The following is a 15,222-nucleotide window of genomic DNA, read 5'->3' as shown; positions in this document are numbered from 1 at the left end:
CATCAGGAGCACTCCGATCGCAAATCGGGGATATTCAACATCTTGGATTGTCTTGACCCGATATCGCAGTGTGTGTGGGGTCTTCCGACCACAAACAAGCACACAGCCTGCTGAATGTGACGTGCAGCCAGTCAGAAAGTGAGGTGACAGACGCACAAAGCGAAATCTAAACAGCTTACGAGAAGTCTGGTGGTCGCGCTGTCTCCACTCCTTTTAAAGAACACCTTTTCTTTTTCTTTTTTTTATCATTTTTTTCCTCTGTTGTAAATAGTCCACAAAGTATCGCTGTTTGTTTGCTCTGCAGTCACGTTTAATCTCGAGAGATTTTGCGAGATTTCCTGTCTGACCTGGGAATGTTCTTGTGTGAAATCTGTTCATATGTGGTGTTGTTGTCTTTATTGTGTGCCTGCACACCACATGCATGACCAACACTGCTAGATCTATGATTTTTTATCTCCATGCGTGTGGTCTCTCAGGATTTGGAAACCTACAGACAATTTTAAAATCCTGCTGTGTGAACCAGGCTTTAGGTAAAGTGGCGTAATGTGTAATGTGACATTGGCGCACGTTTAGGCATAGGTTTGGTCCAACCCTCCAGCCCTCCCACACTTGGTCCCTTTAAAGTGTATGTTTTCAATTCACATTATCCATTCAAGATGTTGTCACATTTTTTAAACACAGTTAAAAAAAAAGACACTCCTGCACAGTCCAGCCTGTGTGTGCATCCGTGCACCATGCTGCAGTTCACAGTTCCAGAGTCATTAAATGCGCATCTTCTTGCTGGCTTTATTTCTTCTGCGGCTCATCGGTGATCCAACTTTTAACTTTGTGTTCGTCCATTATATTGTCTGCAAAATTGCTCTTTTGCGCGCTCGCATTCTGCTTAAATGCTTGTCTTGAGTGTGAGTGATTGCGTCGGTGTGCACACACAGCGGAGCACATCCGATCCATTATAACAAGATGTTAAATGTATCATAAACATACTTTTACAGCTTATATAGAAGGAATGAACATGCAACTGTTTTACCAAGCTATTACAATATAAACATTACAAATAATTACTTTTTAGGCTGTTCCAAATACGTTCTCCACCTCAGCGCACGACACAGAGAGCGGAAAAAAGGGTCCAGATGAAGCAGTCCTCTGTGATTCCAGAAACGATTAGAAGTGTTTTCAACATCCAAGCTCTGACAGAAAATGATTAATCCGCTACAAAATAATTATTTTATATACAGCGTCTGGCACACAAAGCGCGTGGGATTATAGTGTGCAAAAGGGCTGAGACAAAATAGCCTGCCCAAAATAGCCTATCTTGTCCTCATAGCCACCAGGCGCTCGGATGAGGGGCTTTTAACAGCCTTGTCCTCACCACAGAAATATTCTGCCTCTAACAGCCTCTCAGAGCCACTATTCTCCCACGATTGTTGAATTCCTGGACTCGTTCCAAAAAAAAAAAAACATGCTATGTGGCTAATTATTCATCCTTTATCATTCGGTGGGACCAGGGCTTTAGTGAGTTTTTTGGCAGGTTAAATTGTTCATCGGTGTGATGGCCTGTGGGAAGAAGCTGTTCCTGTGTCTCGTTTTGATGTACAGACGTACAGGGCCTCTGTGATTCAGGAAGTGAATAGAGCCATTTTCAGAAGCCAGCTTGCAGAGAAAATGATTAATCCCCTACGAAATAATGATTTTATATATGCAGCGTCCAGCGCAGAGCGCGTGGCAACCGGTGGAACAAAGCACAGCGTCCAGCTGGGAACACAACGGGTGGGATCGTTATGACGACGTGTGTGCAAGTGTGTGCATCAAAGTCGTGCAAGTGTCAGAGCACCTTAACATCGACCAGAGGGGAAGAGTAAACAGTGTGTGTCCAGGGTTTGAGGGGTCTGCAAAGATGTTACCAGCTTGCTTCCCAGCCCTGGACCTAAGTCCTGGATGGAGGACTGGCTGGCTCTGATGATTTTTTCTGCAAAAAAGCAAAAAAACAAACAAACAACCCACACCCACCCCCACCCCAAAGAAACATACTTATTTAAGGTCTGTTCCTTTCTCTGCCCTTGGCCAAGGCACACAGTAAATTTTGCAGAGTAAAATAATACTCTGCCCCGATACCATTTGGTCCCATTCTAAATACAATAAAATACACTCTGTTATAGAGTGAAATCAGTTCTACCATCTTGTCGATCACGTTTTTCTACTCCTATAATAATCATTCACAGCATGATGGAGTTCATTTTACACTGTGATAGAGTTGATTTACCACTGTGGTAGAGTATATGTTGTGTGGGCCGCCAGAAGAGGAGGTACTGCTGGCCCACCACCAGAGCGCCCTGCCTGAAGTGCGGGCTTCAGGCACAAGAGGGCGCTGCCGCCACGGACACAGCCGGGGGTGACAGCTGTCACTCATTATCTCATGACAGCTGTCACCCATCTACGCTTCATCATACTACTCCATAAAACCCGGACGTCATCTCCACCTCATTGCCGAGATATCATCTACCTGTGAAGGTAATTCTCTGCTGAACTGAAAACACTGACTAATAATCTGAACTTCTTTGCAGCTGTTTTCCTGTAAGTGTTTCCTTATCTGTGGGATTGGCGTTTGGTGTGATCAGCGACGGCTTCGCTTCACACTCCAACCAGATAAGTGGTTAACAGGAGCTGAACGAGTGTGTGATTAGAGGTGGAGGTGACTTTCCACCTTCTGACTGTTTTTGTTACTGGGTGTGCACACACCCACATCTCACTGTTTGTGCTCCTCACCAGCAGTACCAGATCCGACAATCGGGGACGGTGATCACCTGGGAATTCGGGACTTGGCGGCTCCAGTATTCACCAGGTTCGGTGGCGGCGGAAATCGTGTGGTTCCGGCTCTTCTCAGGATAGACGTCTTCTATCCTCGAGCCTGCCCACACGTCACCTTTGTGTATTGACTGCTCTCATATTCTGAGATTGTCTGTATAGTCGTTGTGCACATTCACAACATTAAATTGTTACCTTTTGGCTCATCTATTGACCGTTCATTTGCGCCCCCTGTTGTGGGTCCGTGTCACTACACTTTCCCCAACAGTATATTTAACTCTATTTGGACTGGGACCAAATATTATCCTGGCAGAGTATATTTTTCACAGGACGGGTGGCAGCCCAACACCAGGAGCAGCTGGACCCGCAATACAGACTCCCAGACTAGGCATAGGTGTGGAGGAAATCATGGTCTTTATTCCAGCACTGGGTTGGGTACACATGTAGGCAGTCAGCGCAGCAGAGGTACAAGCAGGGTTAGGCTGAGACGCAGTCATAAACGAGCAGGGTTCAGACGCACAAGAAACACCGACATCTGGGATGAGGCAAGAGGCATGGTTGAAGAATACAGAACAGGATTCATAACATGGTAAGACAAAATCAGGACTATGAATGGCGCTGGCAAGTGCACGAGACAACAATCTGGCAGGGAAGTGAAGGACTGTGGGGTTTAAATGCATGTGGAGTAATTAGGATGTGAGATGAGGAACAGGTGGCATTAATGAGGTGCACTTGAGGAAAGATCTAGAAAGGGGGTGTGGCTAGTGAACAAAGATAATGTACGAGCAAGATTGTGAGGAGGGGAGTGCCCAATTGGAGTGAAGTAATACACAAAGATACGTGAGCAGGTGCAAAGAACGTGGAAACACAAAGCAGACAGAATCAAAGTGAGGGGAAAAAACATAATGTCAGGTGCAGGGCGTGGAGTGAACATAAATAAATGGGCGTGGGAGCCAACTAAGAACAAAACTGAAAAGCAAACCAGAGGATAACAAACACAGAAGATAAAGTACATAAAAACTGATCAGAGAATAATAGGAAATAAAACACTAAGACAAAACTAAACTGGAACAGACTGAGAAATAAACTATAAGTAAAACAGTGGCGCAGAAAGGAGGAGGAGACGGAGAGAGCCAGATGTGTGGCTCCACTCGGCTCTCGTCTTGCTTGTTTTCCCAAACATCAGGCACATCAGCAGCAGGTGGAACACCTGCAAGGAACATGCTGAGGAGCATTGGAACGAGTCTTTAAGCCGACTTGGTGCCACTGTTCTTCTTCAGCATACTGCAGCAATGGAACTAAATGCGGTGCAGCAGGGTTTAATTGTGCGTACGTCAGAGAAGAACGCTGTCACGCTCTATTAAGGATCACCACTAATCAAGACGGATCAACACGCTCCGTTGTGACCTCCACGACATGAGACGAAATGAGGGTGGTGCGTGACATTTGTGGAAGATTTTTTGACAGCCAAAAACATGCTCCACGAAAATCACGAATATCATGCACCAACACGCACTATTAAGAAACCTATTCAGATGCGTTAAGTCCAGCCCAGTTTCACGTTTTTTTTTCATGCTCCCGTGACGAAATGAGTCAGTATTTTGTGACGGGGTTTTTTTTTTAACTCACTATTCCTAACCCTATTCCTACCCCCGACCCTAACCTTAGCCATAACCTAATCTTACTCCCCCCAACCTAACCATAACCACCCCGACCCCACCGCTTCACTTTTAATTTCGTGCAGCATCGCGGAATGAATTAGAATGAATTTGTGCTGCCGTGACGAAAATGAGGCGCTTTTCATCACAATATCACAAACCAATAGATTAATGTATATTTCATGCTGATGAATCACGACTTGCCGTGAGACCAGGTTGTTAAGTCATGTTAAGAATGTCAGGAATGTGCCAAGAATGATGCCAATATGACATTCGTAACACGTTTTGCCTATGTGTAAATGCACCATTAATAAATTAGCAAAAATTGGAAAAAATAAATAAATAATAATAAAATAAAATAAAAAAAAACACCTTTTTTCCACATTATCATTATGGGTAATGTGTGTCGAATTTTGAGGAAAAAAATTATTTAATGCGTTTTGGAATAAGACTGTAACATAAAATGTGGAAAAAGTGAAGCACTGTGAATACTTTCTAGATGCAATGTAGTTCAAAATTCCACCATAAAATGAAAATGAAGGGGCGAATTTCTTCAGAGTTCTGTGTTGGTGCTTGTCTTTCTAAAAATGTATGCAGCATGGAGCAGCAGCAGTGGTTTGACTGTAACGCAACAAACAAGACAAAATTAGACTGTTCAAACATTATATATGGTTATGCTGTTTTTGTGTGCAAAGGTAGATTCTCTAAACAGAATGAGTATGACAGTGACCCTATTGAGTTACAACTGTCTCTCCATATCACACAGGTAAAAACAGAACTGGCAGGAGTGCTAATCTTCGAGTCCCATGAAAAAGCAGGAACAGTGTGTAAGTATTGTGAAGATCCTGATACCATATTGCTCGAGCGGGGTGTTGTAATTGTTCCTGTGCTGTGTAACTGGTGGTGCAACAGACAAAAGTTGCACTATGCATTTTCTCCAACCACAAACTCCTTCAGAGTTGTGTCAGTGTCTTGGTGGCTTCCCTCACTCAATTTCTGAGAGCTGCCCATTTGGCACAGATTTACCATACATTACCATACAGTTTGCATTTCTTAATGATTGATGTAAATGATGTCTAAGACCTATTCAGGTTCTTGGACATGTTCACGCATCAGTCCCCTGACTTGTCTCAAAAAAACTTTCTGTAAAATCAGTCATTTAATCCTTATATTTTGAATAAATTGCCAAACTATTTTTATAATGTGTTGCAGGCCTTAAATGCAGGGACTGAATGGATATTAGCAAATGAGATGGGGTTGACCACAAAAAACATGAAATATCTTGGGTTCATACTGTCGGCAATGAAATTGAAGTCAAATGTAAGAATCACTGCTGGGATTTTTTTTTTTAATTTCCATTTTCTGTGTTGTCTCAATCATCCACTGGCTGAGGGGGTCCACGTGTGCATAAGATGTCCCCTAAATGTTTCTTCATAGCTTTGAACTAGACCATGGGACATATCAAAAAGTCTAGGTACACTTCTAGGGAGACATCATAAGCCACTCCCACCTCCCGCTCACCTACTTTAGGGGTAGGGCAGTGGTGGGCACATCTAACCAGAAAATTTGCATTAATAACCGCTAATCCACTAACTGAAACCAAGCATAAACCAAGCATGCGGTCAAAAGAATTGTCCGTAGACCTCCGAGACATGATTGTCTCGAGATGATCACAGTGTCAACGTTCGGACCCACCAGGAGTCTTCCTAGAGCTGTCTGCCCATCTAAACTGAACATTTTGTCACATTCTCATTAAAAAAAATACCCCACATGGACTTAGTTATTTATAATTAGAATTAAAAGTATTTAATTTGGAGGTTAAACATTTGTTTTTAGTTACATCTTCTCTTTCCTAGTGTTCAATCAAGGAGATGAGGGCACATCATGGTACATTATCCTGAAGGGCTCTGTGAACGTTTTAATCTATGGCAAAGTAGGTATTTTGCTAAATGAAATCAAATAACTGTTAAACAAATCAAGATGATATGTTTGCACTGACCAGTGCTTTAGTTAATAAGTATTCAGTGTACTGTTTTGTACAGGGGGTTGTTTGCACGCTTCATGAAGGAGACGACTTTGGGAAGCTTGCTCTTGTTAACGATGCCCCGCGAGCTGCCTCCATTGTTCTGCGAGAGGACAACTGTCAGTTCCTGAGGGTTGACAAGGAGGACTTCAACAGGATTTTGAGGGTGAGTTGGTGTTCGTCCTTTCATGAAATCCACTGCAAAATGTCACACTGCCCTCTGTTGGTGAGGCCTCGCTAATGCAGATGTAAGAGTCAAAGTACTGGAATAGTATGGCAATCCCCAGCATCCATGATGTCATCCCGCTAAATATGAAGCATATATAATAATTTGTGTTTGTCAAATCTGCCTCTTTTATTGGCCTGTGACTGATCATGTGAGTGTTTTTTACAGGTATACATGCAACCCCAAATCAGAAAAAGTTGCGATGATATATTTAAAAAAGCAGTGATTCTTGCATTTACTTTATCTTTGACTGCATTGTAGACCGTATGAAACCCAGATATTTCATGATTTGTCGGGTCAACTTCATTTATTTTGTTATTACATCTATTCCTGCATTTAAGGCCGACAACACATTCCAAAGAACAGTTGAGAGGAGGGCAATTTAGGGTGAGTAATGAGGTAAAAAAAAAAAAGAGTAAAGAAAAAAGAAAGCCAGTCCAAAAGCAGTATACATGAAAGATGGAGTCTTTGAAGAACAACAAATATCCTCAAAGAACTGAACACAGTCAGTCCTCCTTTGTTTCTTTTCATTTGCTTTCTTCCCGTTTTTCCTCCATTTTCCTCTTACCTGTCTTGCATTTAGCTAATTGCCTCTTAATCTAGGTAAACCTTGCTTTTGTGTTTTGTACCTGCTTTCTGTGAGTTCTTGTCTTTCCTTGTTGATTGATTCCTGGTTATTGGACTTTTACTTATAGTTTTTAGCCTCTTCCATCAACCTTGCTGGTTTAGCCACTCTTTGCTTGTGATGTACTGAACTCTGACTTGCAGTCTGTTTCCCAGCACTCTGAATAACACCTCTGCTCTTCTCTTGTGTATCTCTCATGTACGGCTTTGGACTGAGCCATGGTTTGATTAAAGAACTTTAAAATTCTCCATCCTGCCTGTTTCTCTGAGTTGGGGTCACTTCACTTTTTAGACCATGACACCTTGTAGATTTTGGGATGACTGTGTGATGCTGTAAATTACGTTCTGCTCAGTTCAACCAGTCGGTCATGTAAAGGTCTAGTCATGGTGCAATTTATTGAGTACATCATTCTTATTTGAAGTTATGAAGTATATGTCAGAGTTGACGAAAATAAGACACAAAGTTTAAAGTTCATCTAATAAATCCTGATACAGAGTTAACACCAGATACAACTTTCCACTGATCATGGCTATTGTATCGTGTTCAGCTGTCTTGATCTTATCATATTTTTGTAAATCTTGTGTCAGTATAATAAAATCATATAACCAATGTGTATGTACTGTCTTAAGGATGTGGAGGCCAACACTGTGCGTCTGAAGGAGCACGGTCAGGATGTTCTGGTTCTTCAAAGTCTCAGCAGCAGTCGAACCTCCAGCCGTGGAGCCACACCATCCAATTACAAGTAAATGTACACAAGTCATAGCAACTGTATTGAAGTTTCCCTTATAGATTGCTGACATTTCCTGCAATCGTTGTACTTACGAGCTGCAAAATTTGTTTCCCTGTGCACCGCCATATGAGCATGACATTGTAATTACTCCTGTGTGTATGTGTGAACAAAATAACCACTAAAAGGGTGGATGGATTTTCACCAAACTTGGTGGGAATATTAGTTGGGTTGGTATCTTCAGATGATTAACAAGCAAAATATATTCCAAAAACATGTTTTTTGTAATATCTTTGTTACCAGTGTGTCTGGAGATTTGAGCAGTTCAAAATATTTGTGATTGATTGGTGTGTGAGTTCATCATGAAGTCACAAAGAAGTCATAATATGAAGTCATACATAGCAAAAAAATCACCTTACTTGACTTTGTGTGGTCCTTCAAATCTCACTGCAAGTATTCCTGACAATAAGTATTTATATATATATGAGTATGACAAAATAATCTAAACTGTGCAGCTGAAAATACTACACTGGACTCCAAAAGTAATGAAACATCTGGTCTTTAATGAAATAATGATAAAGGCTGTAGTTAATACTGGAGCCTACTGGAAAATAATACCGTCAATCATACAGCAGAGAGAGATGCAAACTACAAAAAGCAGCCATTAAATAAAAATGAAGCAGATTGTCTCATTGACACTTTAACATGATAATGTTTGCTTTATAGACACATTACATCCTTCCCAACATCAATGGAAGTACCTGTGTCGCACATGCAAGAAAAGAAAAGCATGCAGCTTGACAGCTGTTAGAGTGGGCTTCAATAGTGCAAAATACACAACTGGTAGTAAAAAATGCTAAGCAGTATTTGGAAGAACATTTATAATATCTTAAAGTGATTAGTTATTGAACCCACCTGCTGTAAAGACCAAAAACCATGTTTTTTTTGTCATACTGTCATATTAATGGATAAGCTTGCAGCATTAATCACAGGATCCTGGTGGCCACTCAAGGCCACTGATACTTGTCATGATATTAGCAAGTAGTAAATATGTCTTTGTGTTTATTTGCTTTTACAGAGAAGCTTTTCTTTACATTTTTATGTATTTGCCTGGACTCAGTAGCCATTCCATTCCAGTGAATACTGGCATTCATCAGGGATGTATTCTTGCTCCTGCACTGTTGTGGAAAACCAGCAGTTTATCTAATTTTGTCAAGGAAAGGTTTATTGACTGTGACTGGGTGGACTTACTGTATGATTGTGAGATTTGGAGACTAACCAGTGACCTAAGGTGGCAACTGCATGTCTTTGGTACTAGGTCTCTTCTGAGGAACTACTTACTGGAATGAGTTTGTGTCAGATAAGCGGTTACTTAGGAAGACTCAGATGAGGAGTATCACTTGCATTGCCAAGGGGTCACCCACATTTCACCTGGCTGTGGCAGATAGATGGTTAATTTTGAGAGATGTGGATGCAACCTGTCTGGGTGGTTGTCATCCAGGGCCGGGGTGATTCAATGATCTGGTGACTGTGATGAAGTGCAGCACTGGCACATGCTCCCAGAGTTGATTTGCCTAGACTCCCCCAAATTGTTACTCAGCCAAGAATTGCACGATTGCATGTAGGATTAATATTAGTCACAGACATGTATTCAGGCTACACAAATCTGAGCAATAGTGCTGTTGTTAAAAGCTTGTGTTTTTTGGTTCGTGAATGTTGTGTTTAATTCCATGTGACTCCAGATATGCTGTAATGTCTGGAACACCAGAGAAGATTCTGGAGCACCTCCTTGAAAGGATGCGGTTGGATTCTCAATTCACAGAGTCAGGTACTTCTTTCTGGTTGCAATATCTAGTGACAAAAGTATCATCTAATACAATATCAGTAGCTGTGATAATGATTGTTACACGAAGGGTTTGATTCTACAACCCCTGGCAATAATTATGGAATCACCGGCCTCGGAGGATGTTCATTCAGTTGTTTAATTTTGTAGAAAAAAGAAGATCACAAACATGACACAAAACTAAAGTCATTTCAAATGGCAACTTTCTGGCTTTAAGAAACACTGTAAGAAATCAAGAAAAAAAAATTGTGGCAGTCAGTAACGGTTACTTTTTAGACCAAGCAGAGGGAAAAAAATATGGACTCACTCAATTCTGAGGAATAAATTATGGAATCACCCTGTAAATTTTCATCCCCAAAACTAACACCTGCATCAAATCAGATCTGCTCGTTAGTCTGCATCTAAAAAGGAGTGATCACACCTTGGAGAGCTGTTGTACCAAGTGGACTGACATGAATCATGGCTCCAACACGAGAGATGTCAATTGAAACAAAGGAGAGGATTATCAAACTCTTAAAAGAGGGTAAATCATCACGCAATGTTGCAAAAGATGTTGGTTGTTCACAGTCAGCTGTGTCTAAACTCTGGACCAAATACAAACAACATGGGAAGGTTGTTAAAGGCAAACATACTGGTAGACCAAGGAAGACATCAAAGCGTCAAGACAGAAAACTTAAAGCAGTATGTCTCAAAAATCGAAAATGCACAACAAAACAAAAGAGGAACGAATGGGAGGAAACTGGAGTCAACGTCTGTGACCGAACTGTAAGAAACCGCCTAAAGGAAAGGATTTACATACAGAAAAGCTAAACGAAAGCCATCATTAACACCTAAACAGAAAAAAACAAGGTTACAATGGGCTAAGGAAAAGCAATCGTGGACTGTGGATGACTGGATGAAAGTCATATTCAGTGATGAATATCCAATCTGCATTGGGCAAGGTGATGATGCTGGAACTTTTGTTTGGTGCCGTTCCAATGAGATTTATAAAGATGACTGCCTGAAGAGAACATGTAAATTTCCACAGTCATTGATGATATGGGGCTGCATGTCAGGTAAAGGCACTGGGGAGATGGCTGTCATTACATCATCAATAAATGCACAAGTTTACGTTGATATTTTGGACACTTTTCTTATCCCATCAATTGAAAGGATGTTTGGGGATGATGAAATCATTTTTCAAGATGATAATGCATCTTGCCATAGAGCAAAAACTGTGAAAACATTCCTTGCAAAAAGACACATAGGGTCAATGTCATGGCCTGCAAATAGTCGGGATCTTAATCCAATTGAAAATCTTTGGTGGAAGTTGAAGAAAATGGTCCATGACAAGGCTCCAACCTGCAAAGCTGATCTGGCAACAGCAATCAGAGAAAGTTGGAGCCAGATTGATGAAGAGTACTGTTTGTCACTCATTAAGTCCATGCCTCAGAGACTGCAAGCTGTTATAAAAGCCAGAGGTGGTGCAAGAAAATACTAGTGATGTGTTGGAGCGTTCTTTTGTTTTTCATGATTCCATAATTTTTTTCTCAGAACTGAGTGATTCCATATTTTTTTTCCCTCTGCTTGGATTAAAAAAGTAACCGTTACTGACTGCCACAATTATTTTTCCTGATTTCTTATAGTGTTTCTTAAAGCCAGAAAGTTGCCATTTGAAATGACTTTAGTTTTGTGTCATGTCTGTGATCTGCTTTTTTTCTACAAAATTAAACAACTGAATGAACATCCTCCGAGGCCGATGATTCCATAATTTTTGCCAGGGGTTGTACTCTTCACTGCCTCAGATTTTCTAGTGTGCGTTCTTGCTCTGCACTGACCTGTTTGCTATCATCTGTAATTAGCCACACATCACACAGCTGATCTAATTACTCTGTTTTGTTGGTACATATGGCTTTCCTTTGCCCACAGAGACCAGGGCATGTATGTCAAAAGTTACCTCTTGATCTGTTTGATATGATTTTCTCCATTTTGTCTCAGACTCTGCTTTAGATGACTTTGTGCTCATGCACTGTGTCTTCATCCCAAACAGTCAGCTGTGTCCAGTGTTGATGGCCCAATATCCTTTGTCTAAGTTCACACCTCTGTAATATTAACCTTTGTTCTCTGTGCTGTTTGGGCCATTTAGAGGAAACGCAATTGCTGAGATTTTGTTCTTTAACTGCTGTTCACTTACCACGCCCAGGCCTCGCAGGGCTCTGATCAAGAGAAACTGGACTATGCACTAAACAATAAACGCAGGGTGATCCGTCTGGTGATGCAGTGGGCTTCTGTACATGGAGATTACCTACATGAGGAGGACACCTCACTTTCTTTCCTAGAGGTCAGATAATTAATGTGGGTACTGTTAAAAACAGTTGTAGGAATTTGAAGCATGGCTGCATACCATGCACGGTACATCTTTGTGCAAACTCTGCAGCATAGGAGATCAAAAAGTAGCGGAGAGAAAAATTGAGCAGGCGTGTACTTTGTCCAAGACAGCAACCATGTCTAGACAGCACAGGAGTCTGAAGTGGCCAACTGTACCTCTGAACTGTGGCCTTGTGCCCTTTAAACACGTGACTTGTCTCTATTTGGCTACTACCCATTTCCTAAACCAAAATCCCCCTGCAGAATGATGATGTCATAATGACTTATTGGCAAATTCCAGGTCAATATATGACCTTCTTCTGTGATGGGATAGCAACGCTTCAACATAAGTGGACAAATTAATTTGAAATTAGGAAGGACTAAGAAGAAAAACATTGCAAGAACTTTGTCCTGGTATGTTTTCTTGATGAGTCAAATTAGGGAATAACCCTGTTGTGTCTGATGATTTGCAGATGTTAATGCTGGATTTTACGGTTGCAAACTGAGTTTTACTGGTGACGCATTGGCACAGCTGGTAAAAAGAAGTTTTACGGCTATTTGCAACCATAATCCAGCATTAACGTCTGCAAATCATCAGACACAAGGGGGTTATTCCCATTCTAATCCAATTCCAAAGTTTGCACGGTTTATTTTTCTGTAATTCGGTCGGCGAGTCGTTGTGAAAGGGTGTGGTCAGCTCGTCAAAGCTTACCCTTGCAACAGCGTCTTGATGCCAAACTGGAAATTCTGTGAGCAGACCCACAGATTTCTCCATCTTGTCAGCTGCACTGAATTAAATCCGCGGTAAATCCATCAATCAATCCAGTTAAATCCATTAAATCCACACAGTTCAGCATCATCCTCGCTGCACTAGTTTCTGTCGCCCTCACATAACAGCACAATTATTAACATCTGAGTAGCAGCGCTTACAGTCAGGGCGTGGACTAGTACATTAAATGTGAAATGGTTTTAATATTTTGTCACCTTTTACATGATATTTTATTGTTTGAAATCTCACACGATTAACCCAATCAGATTTGTGGAAAAAATGTAATTGGATTAGAATAATTTTTTATTGGCCCCAGTAACTGGCCAACTCATAGTACACAAGACTGCTGCTGCTGCTACTGTATGTGTTGAGTGCCAAACTTGGAAAGTTAAGAGATGCATTAGGTGCTCCCCCCAAATTATTTTTTTGTTGAAATGAGGGTCTTGACTTCTTTTCATTCAACCTGGTCTCACGGCAAGTCGTGATTCAGCAGCATGAAATATACATTAATCTATTGGTCGTGGTATTGTGACCAAATGCGCCTCATTTTCGTCACGGCAGCATGAATTCATTCTAATTCATTCCGTGATGGCTGCATGAAATTAAAAGTGAAGTGGGGGGGGGGGGGGTGTCAGGGTGGTTATGGTTAGGGTTGGGGGAAGGAGTAGGGTTAGTAATAGTGAGTTAAAAAAACAGTCACGAAAATGTTACTCATTTTGTGACGGAAGAACGAAAAAAAAAACGTGAGACTGGGCTGTTACTGTTGTGTGTTGGGGGGTTTGGCTGGACATTTTTGTGTTGTTTTCTTTTCTTTGCTCTCCAGGTGGTATGCAAACTGGTTTTTGTCTGTGGAGAAGGTGCTGGCGGAAGAGTCCTTCACCCTCATCAGCATTATTGGCTGCACTTGTGGAGGATGTTCACGTGCAGGCCTAATGACTTGCAGCACCTGTGGATGATGCTCATGTGCAAACTTAAAGACTTTCAGCTGAAGCAGATAATGAGATGGCGTTCTGCATTTAAGCCATGAGTGATTCAAGCAGAATTGCCGGGAACTCGACCTTGTGACGTTCGTTTGTGAGACGCTGAGGACCGCGCCTGGGTTTGACACATCGTGCCTGTGAAGGAGGACGGGTGAGGGACATATGCTGTCAGCACACATCAGAGGTGATTGTCTGAATAAGTGTTAATAGTAATTTGGTATTTTGTTACGCAGTATATTTGAACATTGATGAGAATTGTGCAGCTCGCTTCTCACTGCCGTGGCGTACGGAATGATGATCCTCCACCTGTTGTGAGAAGCTGCTCATTTACATAAAGCTTAAATTCAGACCTGAATGTGTTGCTGATAGTGTGTGCCTTTGAAGGATATTTGTTGTAGCTGTTGACTTACCTCACCTTTTCCATCCTTCACAGAGTCAGTTTGTCGTATCCACCTGGGGGGTGTTCGGCGGTGAGTCTGGGTCCAGAAGCGCCGAGCTTTGATCCATTTGGGCGCTGGAGAGTGCGCCGTCCTTCACCTCGCCAGACAAACCGCACATTTATGTTGTACACAATTATTGCACAAAAGGGAAATAAATGTTTTGTTTTTGGAACCGCTTTCTGGTTATTTAGCGCTGGGTTCAGTCAGACGCTGGTCCGCTCCTCAACTCGCGTCTGCACATAACAGTTTCATCAGACCTAGCAGTCTGTCGGTTGAAGTGTAGCAGCCTTAACAGCAAGTGTATATTTTTAATTTGATGGAAGCAGTAGTTGCTTTAGAAACACTACAGTTTTATTTGAAGCCATGACTGACACATGTTTTTGTAAAGAACAAGCAGATACCACAATAACAGCACTTATTAAATTCAAAATCTTTTTTTATTGATTTTTTCTTTTTTTTTTTTCAAAAACAAAAAACAAGCAAACAAAAAAAAAAACAGAAAACAAAAAGCAACAAGATGAGAAAAAATTGACAATGACACATTTGCATGCAAACATTAGTGAGGACATTAACAAATTAAGTCAATGTCAGTGTAAAGCATAACGTGCAGTAAAAACAATAACAAAAAGAGAAAATAATCCCTCCCCATCCCTGTCATAAAAAAGGGGGTTGTTAATAATAAAAATAGCCAAGAAACTACACTACTCAAAGTAAATTGTGTTGTCAAAGAGACTGGAATAGTTTCAAGAAAGGTCCCCAAACCATCTCAAATTTACTGTCTTT

General features: G+C 41.3%; 1 protein-coding gene across 4 annotated transcripts in view; it reads left to right on the top strand.

Moving 5' to 3' along the window:
• LOC117524567 (rap guanine nucleotide exchange factor 4-like) overlaps positions 1 to 15,222 on the top strand; it is a 90,339-nt gene that overhangs the window by 62,975 nt on the left and 12,142 nt on the right. For all 4 annotated transcript variants that reach the window (XM_034186379.1, XM_034186376.1, XM_034186378.1 and 1 more), the window contains 7 exons: positions 5,227 to 5,287; positions 6,317 to 6,393; positions 6,503 to 6,649; positions 7,964 to 8,076; positions 9,804 to 9,889; positions 11,882 to 11,960; positions 12,074 to 12,224. In XM_034186379.1, coding sequence (XP_034042270.1) covers positions 5,227 to 5,287; positions 6,317 to 6,393; positions 6,503 to 6,649; positions 7,964 to 8,076; positions 9,804 to 9,889; positions 11,882 to 11,960; positions 12,074 to 12,224 — 714 coding nt within the window. The remainder of the gene's footprint in view (positions 1 to 5,226; positions 5,288 to 6,316; positions 6,394 to 6,502; positions 6,650 to 7,963; positions 8,077 to 9,803; positions 9,890 to 11,881; positions 11,961 to 12,073; positions 12,225 to 15,222) is intronic.

This window comes from Thalassophryne amazonica, chromosome 14 (assembly GCF_902500255.1).
Source record: "Thalassophryne amazonica chromosome 14, fThaAma1.1, whole genome shotgun sequence".
In the NCBI taxonomy this organism is placed as follows: domain Eukaryota; kingdom Metazoa; phylum Chordata; class Actinopteri; order Batrachoidiformes; family Batrachoididae; genus Thalassophryne; species Thalassophryne amazonica.
Note: the sequence above shows the minus strand (reverse complement) of the source record. Positions and strands in the feature narration are given on the sequence as shown.